The sequence below is a fragment of the Lepidothrix coronata genome, unplaced genomic scaffold, assembly GCF_001604755.1.
Source record: "Lepidothrix coronata isolate B3197 unplaced genomic scaffold, Lepidothrix_coronata-1.0 Scaffold161, whole genome shotgun sequence".
NCBI lineage: Eukaryota > Metazoa > Chordata > Aves > Passeriformes > Pipridae > Lepidothrix > Lepidothrix coronata.
The window spans coordinates 1,860,233-1,878,050 of record NW_016690341.1 but is presented as its reverse complement, the minus strand read 5'-3'; the positions used below and the strand labels follow the sequence as shown (position 1 = coordinate 1,878,050).

Below are 17,818 nucleotides of genomic sequence, written 5' to 3'. Positions count from 1 at the left end.
GTGTAGATGTGGCACTTGGGTACATGGTTTAGAGGTAGACTTGGTAGTGCTGGGTTAATGGTTCGATTTGATGATCTCGAAGGTCTTTTCCAACATAAATGATTCTATGATTCTATGAATATAGGAGGGACATTTAACATACAGAATGACCCAAACATACATAGAGCTCATATTACTGCCATTTTACAAAGTCCCAGGGGAAGCAGTTCAGAGATTATGTCAAGGTGTTGGGTAGGTGTGCCCCAAAATCTGGCCTTTAAGCCTAAAGCATCTGCTTTTTTTTGTAGAATCTGTTAATTCTGTAAGGCAGATTAACTTTGAACTACATAGTTAGCAGTGTTGTAGTCATGTAGCCACTCTGAAATGGCTGACTGTAATGAAAGGTCTAAGTTACTTTGCCATTCTGCTAGAACAAATCTGTATGTCATTTGTTTAGTTGCAAATAAATCTCCAGGCAAAACTACGTAAACAGAGCTGCCCCTCTACAAAGAGAAAGGTTATCAGGACATTAATTGGTAGCTAAACTTAGGATATCTGAGGGGATGAAAATCTGGAAGCAAAATAAAATGAACAAACACCAAAGATGAGAAAAGGAAAAAGGTTTGGGAATTACAATTTCCATCTATGCTAATGAATTAAACATACCCTGGACATAGGGGTAAACTGCAAACTAAAACTTATGTCCATTTTATTAAAGATTGGAAAACCTCCTGATCAGGACACTGAGAGAGGACATACGTATTGCACTGGTTTTGACTAGGATAAATTTCTTTATAGTAGCTACTATGGGTCTGTGTTTTGGATTTGTGCTGGAAGTGGTGTTGATAACACAGGGATGGTTTCATTATTACTGAGCAGTGCTTACACAGACTAAAGGGCTTTTCTGCTCCTCACCCCACCCCTCCAGCAAGGAGGCTGGGGGTGCACAAGGAGGCTGGGAGGGGACACAGCTGGGACAGCGGATCCCAGCTGACTCAAGGGACATCCCAGACCACCATGTGGCATCATGCTCAGCATGATGTAAGACTGGGAGAAACAGATAGAAGGAGAGGACATTCAGAGTGATGGTGTTTGTCTTACCAAGTCACCCTTATGTGTGATGGAGCCCTTTGTCCTTGGGACGGCTGAACATCTGCCTGCCCATGGGAAGTGGTGAAGGAATTCCTTGTTTTGCTTTGCTTGCACAAGTAGCTTTTGCTTTTCCTGTTCAACTGTCTTTATCTCAGCCCACGAGTTTTCTCACTTTTTCAGTTCTCTCCCTCATCCCACCTGGGGGGAGTGATTGAGCAGTTGTGTGGGGCTTAGCTCCTTCTGGGGTTAAACCATGACACCTATTCACTGATGGCAAGGTTGAGAAAATGTTAATTAATTTAAATGTCTTACCTGTCATGTAACATTTGATATCCTGAGAGTTGCTAATGGGGTTGTTGTTTTTGAACATATACAGGTTGAAAGGCATTATATTATTGCTACTCAGATGCTTCCACATATCATGGTCTGGACTTGTCCACCGACCCGCTAGCACATCATAGTCTCTCCGTCCCATGTGGATAAGCTTTGTGAGGGGGTCATACAGTCCTCCATGGTAGCCAATGATGATCTGGAAGTTGGGATTGGTGTCCATATAGATCTCCCCATATGCTGTGTACAGTATCTGCTTGATCATTAAGCCAGTCCCGCTGAAAACAGCCAAAGGAGTGCCAATGTTATCGCAAGCTATGTAGAATTCATCACCGCTGCTGAGCTCCATTGCAAAGAGGTGGCCTTGGAGGTCATAGTAAAGGGAGGTGATCTCAGAACTTGAGTGGTTGTATAGATGGGTGACCTTGGTTGGGTTGGTCAGATCTGCGTAGAAGAACTGCAAGTGATGACCATGGCTGGTTTTGCTGGAGACTCTCCTCCCTAGGCCATCATAGCGGTACTTCACACTCCACCCACTAACTTTATTGTAGGCTTTGATGAGCAGGCCAGCTGAATTGTACTCAAAAATATCATTGCCCCTTTGCTTCAGGAAGCCATCTTCATCCATTTTGTACTGCACATCCCCCAGTCTAGTAATCCTATCCCTGAGGTCATACCTGAGCGGTGTAAGGCGGGCACTATTCCCCGGACTCAACAAATGGAGGTTTCCATTTAGGTCATAGCTGTAACGCCAGAGTGGTTTGTCATTGATAGACACTGTCTGCAACTGGCCATCAGCATCATATTCATATGAGTACCTAGTTGTGTTTGCATAAGGGCCAACCTTCAGCTCTTTCTTAACCACTCTTCCCATGTTGTCGTACTGCACAGTCATCCAGTACATGAGAGACCGGAATATCTCATACTGGACCTCCTTCATTCTGCCATAGGCATCAAAATGTTTAGTATGAGTCATGACAGCAGTGGTGATAATCTGGTTGATATCGTAGTAAATTACTCCAAATTTACCAAATTGCTCAGTTTTGCCTGACACGTCATCATACCTGTAGAGATCAATAGGTAAAGGTGTCTCGTTGATGACTGCTTGCATGCTGGTCACCCGAAAGCTGTTGTCGTAATTGTAGTCAAAGCGTGCATTCACCATGCCTTCCTCAGTGAAACGGAAAATCTGTCGATCAATGAGGGGCCCTATTTGTCTGTACCTGATCGTACAGGTGAACCCTTCATTCTGCAAGTTGATGGTCTTCAGCATGCCAGCAGTTTCATCGTAAGTGAAACTGATCTTTGTGGTGTCATAGAGCATCTCAGCTAACTTGGACAATTTTCCGTACTTGTAGATGACACGTCTCCCTGTGCCCAAGTACAAAGTGTGGAGGAGCTGCTCATCCTCTGTGAAATCCTGAATAACCGAGGCGTTGCCTTCTGGTGGTCGGTAAATGTTCCTGTAGTAGCCAATGGAACGAATGGTTTCTAAAGTCTGACGTGCAACATTGGGCATGGTCACCGATGACAACCGGTCATTCTTGTCAAACTCAAAGATGTACTGTCTCTGGCTGTGAAGGAGCAGCACCATGGACTGGATGGGAAGAAGGAAAGTACAGATTATATTCCCAGGTTTTGAGCAAAATTATACTCTCACAAAACCTGTAAGATTCTTCAATCCAAAGAGCAGGGCAATTGAGACAAATCTCTGCACCCACAGAATTAAACAGTGAGAGGCAAGCAGCTGCAGAGCACAGCAAGTATCCCCAAGCAGGAGTGGGTCAGAGAAAGAAGCAGTCAATGCAGTGAGGAAGGTCTAAGTTCAGAACGCTCAGTAGTTCAAATCAATACCCTGTAGCTGACTGTCTCTACCCAAATTCCCCGGGCCAATAACTTTTACAGACTAAATAAATAAAATCGGTAAACCTACTTAAACATGCTTGAAAAAGTATCCCCTAACACCTTCCAATGCTGAATTAATTCATTGTGTCACCTTATCCTCTGTTATTCTCTTACTCACAGCTTCTGTGTGCATGCTTATTTGCTCTGGGATTTTTTTGAATATAACAAAAAATCCACATAGGTTACATAATACAAGGAGTAAGTCAATACTTTTTCCTTTTTTAAAAGATATGGTACTACAGTTTTCTTAAACTGTTTTAGAGATGGATGCCGTAAAAAAATCAGGAATAAAAAATTCCAGTCCCCCGTATATAGCATATGGATTTATAGGTCACTGGGCAGTGTAACAATTAACGGTAATACCCAGAAAAATTAAGTCCCACGCGAATCTACAGAATGAAGACTGCAGGATACACTGCAAAGTGTGCTACAACAGCGTGGCTGGATTTATGTCTTGCACTTTTTAATTACATGGATTTCCTATAAAGCAGGAATGGCCCGCATGAAGAACGCAGGATGTCAGACCGTATGGGTTGTTTTCACATGGAAAATCCCAGTGAAAATTTCTACTATTCACTCTGATGACATTATCTGAATATATTTTATATTGCAGTTAACTCAACAAATGAAAATTGTGCTTAAAAAAGATGTGAAGGAGTGCAGCTGAACTGATGTCAAAGGAGTAAAGTCCAAGTGCTTCAAAGGCACTGTCTCTTGAGTGGTAAGAGGATTCTTACCTTCTCCAAGTAAGTGTAGCTCCATGATTTGCCATCAGCAAAGATCCTGGATGTAATTCTGCCAGACTGGTCATACTCCATCCTTTCTGACATTGTGCCCCTCTGAATCCCCGCAATGTGTCCTCCTGGGGAATAGGTGACATTGACCCCATTCAGTCTGCTGCTTGGTGACCAGAGACTGGGCCTCCCTGCCTGGTCGTAGAGGATGCGGAGCGTGAACTTGCGGTGGTCATCATAGATTTTCTCTGTCCTTGTCACACGATCAAAGTCGAGGGACAGCAGGTTTCTGTTGTGAACCTACAGGAAAGAGATGGAGAATTAGGAAGCTGGAAACAGTTTAAGTTAGAAAGACCAGCCTTGTTTCACCAAATGCCTTTTTACACCACACTGGAGAGTATCCAGCAGTTCACTGCCTCTGGATAAGAGGCAATTTTTAAAGCAAAGGGTTGTCCTAACATTGCTTCTGTGACTTCAGTGAAGAAAGAGGCAGAAGAATGGTACTTTTGAAACACCACCACAGCGAATGAATACTGCCCAAATCTACGTTTAAGACTGCTACAGCAGACGTAACTACAGAACACAGAATGACAATTTGTTGCAAGGAATATTTGCAAGGTACTCTGCTTATCAATCCTAGGATATAGTGTCTTTTGCTTTCACACATATCAAAAACCAACACTTGTAGAAAAGAGATGGATGTTGCGTCAACATAGTGGAAAACAGAGTTTTTCTCTGAGTTTACTGCAGGCATTGGAAGTTAAGCCTTTCCCCTGAGATGAAATGAGCTGTGTCACCAGGTGAAGGAGCTACAAGAAGAAGTGAACAGGCTTTGTAGTATTCAGGCAAATGAGCAAGAGAGAGACCAATTATTTTCAGAGATGCTACAGTCTCAAGAATCTCGGGACTCTCAAATCTCCACTGTAGTGGAGAAGCAGGCAGACTCAGAATCCTGCAGGGTAATTAGTCAACGGACTGTTAGTCAAGGGTTTGGTCAAGGGTTTGTTAAACATGAGGGCTGGAAGTGGGTCACTGAACATAACAGGAGAAAGGTTCCTCCTCCTCAAAATTTGACAGGTAGGACTGGTACCTTCTACAACAGGTAAGAGGCTCTGGAACTAGAAGGCAAGACTACTGATGAAGTGGGAGAATATTCTTGTGGGGTAACAGGGCATCCTAAAACAACACCACCTGTATCCCATATCGAGACCTCCTCTGTTAACAGGAAGAGTAGTTGTAATAGGAGACTCCTATTACAAGAAGTTTCCTTAATGCAAGTTTGCAGACAATACAAAACTGGAAGAAGCTGTTGACTCCCTCAAAGGCAGGGAGGCTCTGCAAAGACACCTTGACAATTTAGAGGACTGCGCAGTCACCAACCATATAAAGTTCACTGGGGAAAAGTGCTGGATTCCACACCTGGAATGGAGCAACCCTGGATGTTCGTACAGGTTGGGAATGAGATGCTGGAAAGCAGTGCTGGGAAAGGGACCTGGGTGTCCTGGTCTACACCAAGTTGGATATGAGTCAGCAGTGCCCTGGCAGCGAGGAGGGCCAACCATTTCCTGAGTGGCATCAGGCAAAGCATCCCCAACTGGTCAAGGGAGAGGATTGTCCTGCTCTGCTCTGCACTGGTGTGGCCTCACCTTGAATATTGTGTGCAGTTTTGGGTGTCACAAGATAAGAAAAATATTAAGCTATTGGAGAGCAACCAAAGGAGAGCAATGAAGATGTTGGAGTGCCTTGAGGGGAAGCCATATAAGCAGTGGCTGAGGTTGCTTGGTCTGTTCAGCCTGGAGAAGAGGAGATTGAGGGGAGATCTCATTGCAGTCTACAACTTCTTCATGAGGGGAAACGGAGGGTCAGGCACTGATCTGTGGTGACCAGTGATAGGACCCAAGGGGATGGCCTGAAGTTGTGTTAGGGAAGGTTTAGGTTGGATATTAGGAAAGGTTCTAAACCCAGAGGGTGTTTGGGTGCTGGAACAGGCTCCCCAGGGAAATGGTCACAGCATCAAGCCTGACATCGAGTTCAAGAAGAGTTTGGATGATACTCTCAGACACATGGTGTGACTCTTGGGGATGGTCCTGTGCAGGGCCAGGAGTTGGACTCAGTTACTCTTGCGGGTCCCTTCCAACTCAGCATATTTTGTGATTTTGTGAAATACAGGGGCCTTGACCACTGTAGATTTTGCACAGAGAAGCAACTTTCCCGTAAGAACTGGAGTTTTAACTTCATTGTCCTGGGGTTATTCAGAGTGGCATAATTATACTCCTCATACCTCCAGTGCCTCTGCATTTCCAAAGATCAAAGGTATCGACTTCAAAGGTAGGAGCAGGAATATATTTTGGTTCATGGATTGCGGTGCACAGCAATACAAAAAGGAGCTGACAACACAACTCATGTTTAGCCACGTGTGCAAGGAGACTTACAAAGCCACATCACAACAGCAGCAAAGTACTGAGCAAGTATGAAAAGCAACATTCCCGGTATGAGCTTGCCAGTGAAGACAGCTCTTTCTCCATCTCACCACTTCTAAACCTCTTTCAGCTGGTGAACCTCTCTTTTCTAAAAAGGTGCAGATTCTTCTTGGATGAATTTCAAACTCCAAAGAGCTGACTTAAGTCTTCAGTGCCCTTTGTAGCCCTTCAGCTGCAGTCAATAAACCAGAATTTGCTGTTTGCAAATTCTTCAGACCAGGCTAAAACCACACTCTATACTGCTTTGGGTAAAGCTGATACTCCTGATTGGAAGTGTTCAAAAAACATCTGGATATGGCATTGAGAACATGGTCTAGCGGTGAACATGGTGGTGGTGTTTATTTTGGTTGGATTTGATGACCTTTGCATGGTTACACTTGACAATCTCAGAGGTTTTTTCCAACCTGAACCATCTATGTATGATTCTATAATTCTATGACCTGAGCACTGTTCTCAGCCCTGCTCCAGCTTTGATTTTGGCCACTGCTTTATGATGTATGATTGAATTCCTACTGTATTTTTGGGGATGTGGGAGTATTTGAGAGCTAAACAGTGAGAGGAAGGATGGGGTCAAACCAACAAGGAAGAGGTTCCTCAGCCCTGGCAGAACGGGAGAGGGAAAGGCTGGATCACTGCAGTGTCTTCATGTTGCATGTGGAGATGTCTATGCTGAAGCCTAGAGAACAGGGATACCATAACATCAGAATTCAAAAGAAGGTATCTCAGGAGCTGGGAAGAGAAGGAATTGGTGCCATGATGTGTGAGGATGATGTAAGAGAGAAGGCAAGTGCAACAATGATTTTCAACTTATGAATAACAATGCTAATAGGTGGGTATGACTTGAGGAAAGAAACATTGTGGAAATGTAGACAATGCTCTAATTAAATATGTGTGAAATAGAATGTAAATGTGTAATGGTAGAGAGGAGAAATCAGCCAACAGTCCACTGTAACAGGGAAGCTGGAAAATAAATAAAAAGGTACTAAAATTCTAAGTACAGAGGTACATGTGTAACTAAGAGCAATTTGATATCTCATAGGTGCTTGCTGCTATTTATAGAGACATAGGAGTGGCAATTTCTTGCAAAAAAAGAAAAGCAAAGCAGGAAGGAATAGCATCTCTGCCTCCCATCTATTCACAGAGAGCTCCAGCCTGGCAGCTGCAGCTTCTTCTGCTCCTGGTCTTCGCCAAGAAAGCTGGGAAGAGCTTTTCCAGGGCTGGGACAGTAATTCAGGCTGAAGGAGGCCTTCCTGAGCCACATGTTAGCAGCAGTGCCATTCACTGGGCTGGAAGGACCAAATAGAAGGTCCCTGGATAGCTCTTAAGCTCAGTTAAAGTCTCTGTATCCCATCATTGATGTCCTAAGTTGTTCCACCCTCCACATGCTCTGGCAAGCAATGTCTGTGGGACTAGTTGGAACCAGTCACCCTTTCCATGAAACTTTTTTTTTAATGATTTGTTTTCTCCTGATATCTCTTGCTGTAATGTCTCTTATATTGAAGACGTGCTGCAGTGCCAGTCACCCATCAATGTGATGGGCAAAGTGAACCCTACCCTGCCAGTAGCCTCTGAACAGGGCCTAAATCTTTCTCATCCTTGTTCAAGGGCATACAAGTGAACTTTCTGCAGAACTGACAGGGTTGTAGGCTTCAGTCCGATAACTGTGTTTTATGGTGAGCAGCTAAATAAGGTGCCACCTCGGAGACCTTATCCTGCAACAGAGTCTGAAAATCTCCTGCAAAAAGGTTTTGCCCCTTAGACTGTTTGACAAGGCTTGTGATCAGCACCGAATCAAGACAGGGTAAATTTAAATCCACAGTTCACAGTGGATTTGACATCCCATCTAAAATGTGTGAGAGACTAAATTTAACCCCAAACTCATGTTGCACAGTACATTTATAAATCTCTTAGCTTACTCTGGAAAAGAAAGAGCATAAACACACCACCACGTCTGATTCTACAATGCTTCCTATAGCACTCCTTTTTAGCTTAAATGATAATTAAATAACATGCATTGATCTCCCTGGGAGCACAAGAGCACAAAAAGGGGAGAATTCTTGTGAAAACACCTTGGCAATCTTCAATGGAGGAGGGCAAAAAATACTTCTGCAATGAGAACTCCAGGAGCCAACAACACCCCTGTGATAAATGGCTGTCTACAAAGAAATTTCCCCAGTGAATTGCTAAAACCATTGGGGTGGCCATATCCAGACTAAATGTCTTGCAGAAATTGTGTAGATCATGCTGGACCATCTTCATTAGTCAACACACCAGGACTGGTCAGCACCATATCCCTCTCTGATCACAGGGGTTCTGCGGATTGTCTGGGACACTAGCTCTTGATGCCACCACTAACCTGCTGCTAACATCTTAGGAAGAATAAAGTGACTTATGACAGGAGTTACTAAATAAATAGTTAATGGTTAAATAAATAAAAGAGCTGAGCCAGCAGCTCTGCCTCTTTTGGCTGTTCTATTTGCTCCACTGTCAAGAGATTATTTTACATCCTTCTTTATTGAAAAACTCAAGTTTCTTTAATTAAAAAAAAAAAAAAAGGGAAGGAGCCCTGTTCCTTGAAACATAGTTTACCTAATATTCACACTGCAGATGGAGTCTGTGTTGCTGTTGGCCAGTGACGGTTGGAATTCATAGCCAGCCAATTTGCAGAAATATTCACTGCTGGCTGGGTGGATAAAGCATCACAACTTTCCATGCGGTGTGTGGGACAGGAGAAGGGAAACTGGCTGCTTTAACATATTTGTGCTGTTTTACAGCTGCCTGGTCAAGTGTAGAGCCAGGTCAGCATTGGTGAGACCGGAAAAAAGTCATGAGGGCTGGCCTCTTTCCCTTCATTCATGCAGAAGCCCCTACCCTGTGCCTTACACCTGTAATAAAGAAACATGTGTATTGTATTATTTCCTAGGGAGGGTCAAGGAGGCAGCTGTGAAACTGGCCTCCTTGTGCTGGGAGCTGGTCGAGCTCATGGTGACAGGTTGTCAGTCCCCAAGGACACCATGCAACCATGGGAGGAAGAGGCACAACTCATATGGATCACATGGATCCATGTGATGGCAGCAGAAAGGATTACTCTTTTACAGTGTCCAGATCCTGTTTTCCTCACTTCAAAGGCCTCATAGAATGATGCTGCAGCCTCTTTGGGATATTCTTTCCCCATGGAGCACCATGTCTTTGCTGCTGTGAGCAGTAGGGTGAGGGGAGAGGGAAAGTAGTAATTTAGTCACATACAGCAGAAAATTATAACATTTCTCAAAATGAACAAAAACATATTGAACTTAACTTCCCTAAGTTTCTCCCTTGCCAGGGAAAGCAGTAATTATTGCTGTGAAGGCAGAGGAGAACATGACACAGAGAATATGATAAATGTCATGCAATCCCCAGGGAGGCAATTAGCACCTTGCAGGTTTTTGTATTAGGGGTGCAGATGCTGCCATGCAGGTACAGACAGGAAGCTTTAAACATCTTGTACACCTTCAGCTACTTTGAACCCCTGAACAGAGCCATAACTCAGTCCTTCAACCATGTAAGATCCACTTCTGCTTCACTAGAAGGGCCCTGATAGGCTCAAAATGTGAATAAGTTCTGGCAGATTTATAGAGATACAAGTAACAAGCCTGAAAATTCATTTTGCAAGTGTTTTTCCAACTGTAGTACAATATAAAACAAAGACACATTCTGTGTTTGAATCTACTGCAAAAATTTTGGAAGGTAAAACTGACACGGGCATCTGAGCTGTGGCTAAATGAGTGGAAACTGTTTTGAACACCAAATAGCTGTCACACAGCTGCAAATTTCAGGAGGCTCTCTCCTTTCAGAAAAAGACCCATCTAATAATTTTGTTGGTTATTAAAATAAAATAAAAACCCCAAGACAAACCAAACAAAAAGGGTGATGACAACTGATCTGCAGATATACAGCAGTTTACACTGAAGAAGCAGCTTCAGTTTTCACTACTCTTTGCAGTTTTTCTCCTGGTAACAAAAATAAGAGGCTATCAACACAGGGGAAAAAGAACAGAGGCTGGGATGGGGAGGGTGAAGAGAAATACTTGACAAGTGTGAGCAAGGAGAGATGGGAGAAATCACACCAAGGTGGCAGGGGTCAGGCAGCAGGGAATAATGAGAGGTGAAGAGTAAGGACTGGGAAACATATATCCTGAAACCAGAACATTGATATTTACTGCAAAGTTTAAGTGTGATTAAATAGCTGCAGTCCTTTTGCTGTGGTGGCATTAAAGGGCACTAAGCGTTTTTCTCAGAGGGTCTGAATTTGCCAGGTGCTGAGCAGGTTCCTGGGAACAGCTCATCAGCCTGTGACTCTGAGACTAGCAAGGTACAGGGTGAGTGCACAGGACTTGCTATTACAAGTTCCCAGCCTTGCCAGCAGTTAGCAGATGAATTACAGGCTTATTGGGCAAGATCTTTAAACAGCCCTGACAAGTATGAGGTGCATTGTGCGGAACAATGTTTTCAAAACATATCAGTCTCAAGCACAGAAAGGTCCAGGCACTCACGGAGGAGAAAGTACTGTCAGGCTGGAGCTGCTTGTAACACTTCAGGAAACAATGGCAATTGTGGTGCAATGCCTTGCGAGCCCAGCTCTTCAAAAGCTTCAACAGATTAGCAAATTTCAGGAATCTAGAGATTGTTCTGAGGTTGCCCAATGAACAGTCATCATAAAATCACTCAATGGGTTTGGGTTGAAGGGGATCTTAAAGATCATCTAGTCCTAACCCCCTTGCCATGGGCAGGGGTATCTTTCATTAGACCAGGTTGCTCCAAGCCCCATCCAACCTGGCCTTGAACAATTCCAGGGATGGGGGATCCACATCATCTCTGGGCAGCCTATGCCAGTGCCTCACTACTCTCACAGCTAAGAATTTCTTTCTAAGTTCTAATCTAAACTCTCCCTCTTTCAGTTTGAAGCCATTCCCCTTTGTCCTATCGCTCCATAACCTTGTCATAAGTCCCTCTCTAGCATTTTTTGAGCCCCTTTAGGTAATGGAAGGTGCTCTAAGGTCTCTCTGGAGCCTTCACTTGTCCAGGCTGAAGAACCCCAACTCTCTCAGCCAGTCCTGCTATGCCTAGAAAGCTCTCAGTGCTCTGTTCTATTACTGCCAGCAGCACAGGTAGAAAACACCTATACTAATTGGTGAGGTACAGTTATGACTGTCCTTTGCTTGCTTAAACAGCCTGAGGCAATGTTAAACCTGCAGTGGCTGATAGGAGGTCACGCATTCTTGGTGATGCGGAGGTCTTGCAGGGAGATAGCAGTACCACCTATGATGGCTAAGGGAACATCAGCACATAAGGAGATATAAGGATATATTCCAGTCATAAAGGTTATGTCACTGAGGATGAACAGCCAGTTTTCTGTCCTGCAGCTTCATCCCTAATGCAGACTATACAAATCAGCCCTGTCCCTTTTTGCCATGAGACTGGGGACTGATGGGATGGGAAGTGGAGGCCAAAACTGCTCATGATTCTCACTTACCCTCAGTCGACGTCCAAAGACGGTGACCTGCCCTCTTGCTTGCTCCTTCCTCTGCCTCCACTCCACAAGATTGAGTCCATTGTCGATGGGGAGGGTGACATTCCTCTTGCCCACTGTGGGGTTGACAGTGCCAGCCAGCAGATGTGGCTCGGTTTGCAGGGCCACCTCCATGCCGTTGGCAAGCATCAGTCTGAGAGAGCCATCAGCACCGATGTAGTAGCTGTTTCGGACTTGGTCTGAAGACAGAAAAGAGATCTTTGCTCATCTTTGATGATACAGCTCCAGCTTTTCATTTGTTCCCTCCATCAGGCTGCATCAGCATTTCCGATGATTGTAAACCAAATACACTCTGTTACTCACCTATCCCACTCACACTGAGCAAAACATTGGTTTCATCAGCAAAAGTAAATATGGGCAATCCCTTTTTCATTCTGATGAGGTTTCTGCACCTCAAATTCTTACAGAAAGTTTTACACAGGTTAAAAAAGGCAACAGTCAAAGAACTGTGTAATACCTTATCAAAGGATGTGGGTTCAAACCTGTTCCTCTAGGCTAAAACTCTGGGTGGTGAGATATTCGTTTTAAATCAGTCTGACTGAAAACCTTCCATGCTTTTATATCCTAAAGATCCCAATTTCACAACAATATATGAAAAAGTGGGGCCACCTACTTTCCTCAGCTTATTCACTGTCTCACAAATGACAGGAAATTGCACAGTGAGTTAATGCTAACCAGTTCCCCAAACAAAGCCAAACTCTTTCCCTTGGGAAAGCTTTCAGGGGGCAACTGAAGTCCTCATGTTTGGAGAGAAAGCAGAGGCATTAAGCTCCCACATGTCTCCATACATCTGGCCTCAACTAGGTCTTGAAAAATCAGTGGATTCTGAGGCCAGTATTTGGGAGTTCAGATGTGGAACAGAAGAGCAATCTCTCTTCTACATCCTCCAGGAATCAGGCAGGCTGAAAGCCCATCCTTTGAATCTCCAGCTGGCATTTCTCTCTGCAGAGAGGAGCTCATGAAGGGTAAGAAAGCATGAGACTTGCTCAATGCAGAATGGCTTTAAAATCATATACAAAGACTGCCTTATCTGAAGCTCCTCAAAAGCTGGAAAATATTACTGTTTCTGTCTTCCAGGGTGCCATAAATTCCTAATTGTGAATAAAAACACCCATTAAAAATTCACACAAAATGTTTTTCCATTCTGAGGCAAGTTCACTGATTGCTCTGCTGTAGCTCAGCAGGAAAAAAGATCACAGAGAAATTATCATCTCTCGACCGGATGAAGTAGATCAGGAAAGAGCACAGTTTGGTATAATTAGGGACAGAAACCTGACACCAATTGGTCTTTTTTTATGTGGGTCTCATCCTGTTCCTGGTTGTAGCCAGCTGGAGTCCTGCCACAGTGACCTCAGCAGAACCACCACTCAACTTTCTGTACACAGTAGTGACAGTGTGAAAATACAGGGGCACAAGATTTTGCCATAAACATACAGCAGTGATCCACAATGCAGATCCAAGTATTTTAGCTCTACCAATGAGTATGTAAGTTGATGGTCTTTGACATAGCCTCCAGCCGGACAAACTCCACTCCATGCTTTAGTCTGCAAATGGAGAGTAGGGCCACAGTCAGATGGCTGTCGCACTTCTCCTAGATGCTTGGTTTGGCGATAAAGTGTTAGGAGATGCATTTTAAATCAAATCAGTGAAATATCCCTGCATAGCTAATATATTCCTCGCTTCTTTATCCTTCACCAGGAAGCAGGGGAAAGCTTGAAGGTTTACATGAAATTTACCAGACATGTGATGTTCCTTTTGTGTTACATAAGCACCACGGAAGGGTTATTGTCACCAGTACTGTGCGGGAATGTAAATCCTCTGCTTTCAACATTTTCCCAAGAGAAGACTCTTCCCTGGCTTTGGAAAGCATTTCTCAAGGGCTACATGAAATCCATGAGCCATTGGATGCTGTATTTTAGGCTGCTTTGGCTCTAGGGCACTACTGCCCTACTTTGGCATTGCACAAATGCTCACTTTGTCATTAGTCCAGAAGACAAAATCCCACCAGGGTGCTGATGTGCCTGTTGCAGAAGCTCATAAATCCATCCTACAGGAATTTGTAACCTTCTGAAAATGTCTTGTCAGACCTTACCTGTTCACAGCGTGATCCAGGTTTCCTGAAAGGTTCACCAAGAATTTGGCTCACCAAGTCACCTCGTCTGCAACATTATCCAGATCTTCGTTTTAAGATGAATTTCTTCAGATACAAACAGTTTAATAATTTTATACTTCTGAAGATGGTTAAGCTGTTTGTAATTCTGCATGTTCTAATGGCCAGAATGTTCCTGTGCCAGAGGGCAGGACAATGAGAGAATTGACTGTGGCAGCATTATGTAACTGTGCCTTCAGTGCTGAGGGTGTAAATCACATCACAGTCAATTTTCTCACTGAAGGGCACCCAACAGTGGGCTCTGTTGCTTAATTAGGCTCTCGAGGTGATACCAACCTCATGTCTGTGCAGTTGCCACGTGTCTTAATGTGAGTGAATGGGATGGGGTGGGGTAGGTTGGATCTGCCTTGCAAGCTCAAGTAAAGAATAAGAAAGTCATTGTGTTTCCCTATAGGAATAATGAGGACAGCTTGAGGGGGCTGGCATCCTCTCACTTGCCCTCTCCGAAGGAGAAAAATCAGTGCTTAAGCATAACAGGCACTTTCTTTTAGGAAAGCTTGGTGTTATAGGGAGGGGGAGGGAAATGTGTGTCCCAGAGATGTGGGAACAAATGTGACTCCGGAACATGCTTGTCTCACTTGGAGGAGGTTGTTCCTTACAAGGTGAAAAGATGTTTAACAGCCCATTGTCATCAGGGACAGACTAAATGAAATCTGGAGAGTGAAGAAAGCAGAATCTGAAAGTTCCTTTCCTTTCCCCAAGCTCCAGGGAACAGTGGTGATAGCTCATCCTGATCCTAAGGAGGCTTCAGCCTTCAGAACCCGGAGATCCAGGCTGGCATTGTTTGTGCAGTACAGGTTCTGCCCCTACCAGTATTTCACCTCAGTGATCCCCTGATATTTATTCCTCTTTTCTTTCCCACTTCATCACCTTTCCTCCACCTAATCAGTCCTCTGCTTCTCACCTTCTCACCAGAGACAGAACTGTGCTCATTTCCCACAGCCACAAACTGGTCCCACCAATGGACAGTGGCTGTCCACTTCTCTTTTGTCCCTTGTGCCTCTCCACACCAGCTCTTTAGTTCGAATGCAGACCTACTGGGCACAGGAATGGTAATTTTTTTGGATGCTTCTTTGTGGACGTTTGAACAGCCACTGAACAAAGAATCAGATCTTCAGCAACCAGCTGGAAGCTTGTTCCAGGAGGAGAGTAACTGTTAAGTTAGAAGCCATTAAGAGACTGAAGCAAAGGGGATGGCTGAAAGTGTGGTTCGATTTATGCAACCCTTTTTATTACAACAATAATGGTAATGATGATGGAGGATTGTACTGCATGAGACTGCACGGCAAGGGGACTGGCTGGGAGTGCAGAAAAACAGCTGCAGAGCAACCGCTGTGCTTGGGAATGTGGCTAAGTAGCTGTGAGTGTGTGTCTGTACCAGCATGTGGGGAGCTCTTGGGCACTGGGGATGCAGGTGATTTTTGGTGCTGGGATTATCAAGACGATGCCTGTTTCCTGATTTTGTGCAGCTTGGTCAAGAGAGGGACAGTGGCTCAACTCACCTTGGAGCAGGGTGTAGAAGGCTCCTGATGCTGACAAATTGGTTGTTATCGTGACATCATCCTTGCTGGAGGTTTCCACCTGGACGTGCACGGAGCTGTCGGTATCACTGCGGAAGCTGCTCACTTGGCCAGTAGGGAAGGTCACGTTGGTCAGGCGGCCAAAGCTGTCGTACCTGAAAGAGAGGGTGGAGTGAAGTCAACAGCATCAACAGAGAGGTGGGAGGCAGGAATCATCCTATAAAGCAGAGACCAAGTCTTCAAGTCTTCATCCAGATTTCTCCCAGAGAAAAATGCATTGTCACTCTGTCAGGCTGTCCTGACTTTTTCTGGCTTCATGAGAAGGAAATCACAGCTTTTAGCTGAAGAAAATGAACAGAAAGTGACTAAATATGTATTAGCCTGCATTTTAACAATATTTTTCCAATTCTTCTCACCTGAACCATGCTTCTTGTTTATGAGAGTAACTTTATTGCTCTTCCACTATATGGTGACTTAGGAAAACACCATTCACTGGCTTGTGAATCCTGTCTAGCAGAACTACGAGTTTCTGAAGGCCATCAACTATTTTGTCTGGCTGTGCCCTGAGCTTTTCAGCAATTTATTTTTTTTTACCTTTTTTTTCCTATCTTATTTAAAAGCTAAATGTTAAGATAGCATCAAGGGCCTGCCAGATTGGTCACATCAGGTAAGAGAACTGTCCTTTGTGAACATGGTGTAGAGCCCCGAGCACAGCTGAAACCCCAGTGCCTACCTTTTACTTTACTAGGACCATCTGGAAGGACTGATTTAAAAGCGTAAAAAAGCAGATCAGTTTTCACCCCTACTGTGTCCTTGGCTTTTCCAATGAGGAATCAACATAAGTGCCATCTGGGAAGGTTTCTGTGATGTGGACACCCATGTACCAAGACCCAGATGAAATAAGCTCCATACATGCAGGTCCCACAGCAGTTAACAAGCTGGGGGAGTTATTTTTCGATAAAAAGATAAGCAGACACTTGTGTCTAGAGTCCTCCTGAGTTGACAGAGCAAACACCATCCTGCCTCTCATTTGTGGCATTACAAAACAGGTGCCTGTGGGTTACAGACTGAGCTAGGGCCAGAGGGTTGGCAAGGGACCTTTGCAGCAAGGCTATTGTAGTCTGAAATTGAGGGTAGTAGGAAGCTCTACTGGCTTATCTCTGGAGGGCTGTTGAAAGTTCTGATAAGACGGACCTTCAGGGAAGGGATATTTAAATAGTCAGGGAGAAACAATAGGAAAATTCCAGCAAATCAGTCAGTGATAAATGTTGGACTTTTTTCAAGTCCTTCCCCTCTTTTAAGAATGATTTATATGATATACAAGAAGATGATGTTATGAAAACATATCACTTGGGGATGCAAAATGAATGCTGGGTGAGCAGAGAGGACATGTGTTCCTGCCCTATGCAGTGGTGAGCCTTTGATGGATCACAGTGTCCAGTGAAGGGCACCATTCCTCAGAATGACAAAGTAATATAAAGGATACATTAAGGATAACAAGTTTAGAAAACATGATCTAAGAGGCAAAGCCAAAATAAAAGAGTTGATTTAGAAAAGGGAAGACGAGGAAATGGGAAAATACCACCCTGACAGTGGATATTCTGAAGCAGATTATAATTAATTGCTCGTCATGTCTATTGAGGATGTGACAAAAAGTAATCAGTTTGAATGGAAACAAGGAAAATTCAGGTTAGAAGCTACAGAATATTTTCAAGGCCCATTGTTGCTCTAAGGAGAGGAAGAGATGGAGCGCTGAAAACCCCACTGCCCAACACTTTTAAGAATAGGGGAGGAAATGTGTTAGAGGGGATCTGGATTCAGATGATCAGACCTTGGAGGGAGAAAATGGTTGAGGAGCTCCTGATGCTTCTCTTTAGGATTACTCTGAGCTGGGGAATAAGAAAATAGATCCCATCTAGTAACAAAACCCACAAACCAAACAAAAAGAAGAGAGAGAAGAGAAGAGAAGAGAAGAGAAGAGAAGAGAAGAGAAGAGAAGAGAAGAGAAGAGAAGAGAAGAGAAGAGAAGAGAAGAGAAGA

The 17,818-nt window shown here is 44.0% G+C and overlaps 1 protein-coding gene across 1 annotated transcript in view; it reads right to left on the bottom strand.

The window, feature by feature from the left end:
• Positions 1-17,818, bottom strand: part of TENM4 (teneurin transmembrane protein 4) — a 603,620-nt gene that overhangs the window by 17,048 nt on the left and 568,754 nt on the right. The window contains exons 28-31 of the mRNA XM_017829261.1: positions 15,761-15,933; positions 12,032-12,267; positions 4,044-4,340; positions 1,384-2,998 (exon numbers count right to left, since the gene is read on the bottom strand). Of these exons, the coding sequence (XP_017684750.1) occupies positions 1,384-2,998; positions 4,044-4,340; positions 12,032-12,267; positions 15,761-15,933 (2,321 nt within the window). The remainder of the gene's footprint in view (positions 1-1,383; positions 2,999-4,043; positions 4,341-12,031; positions 12,268-15,760; positions 15,934-17,818) is intronic.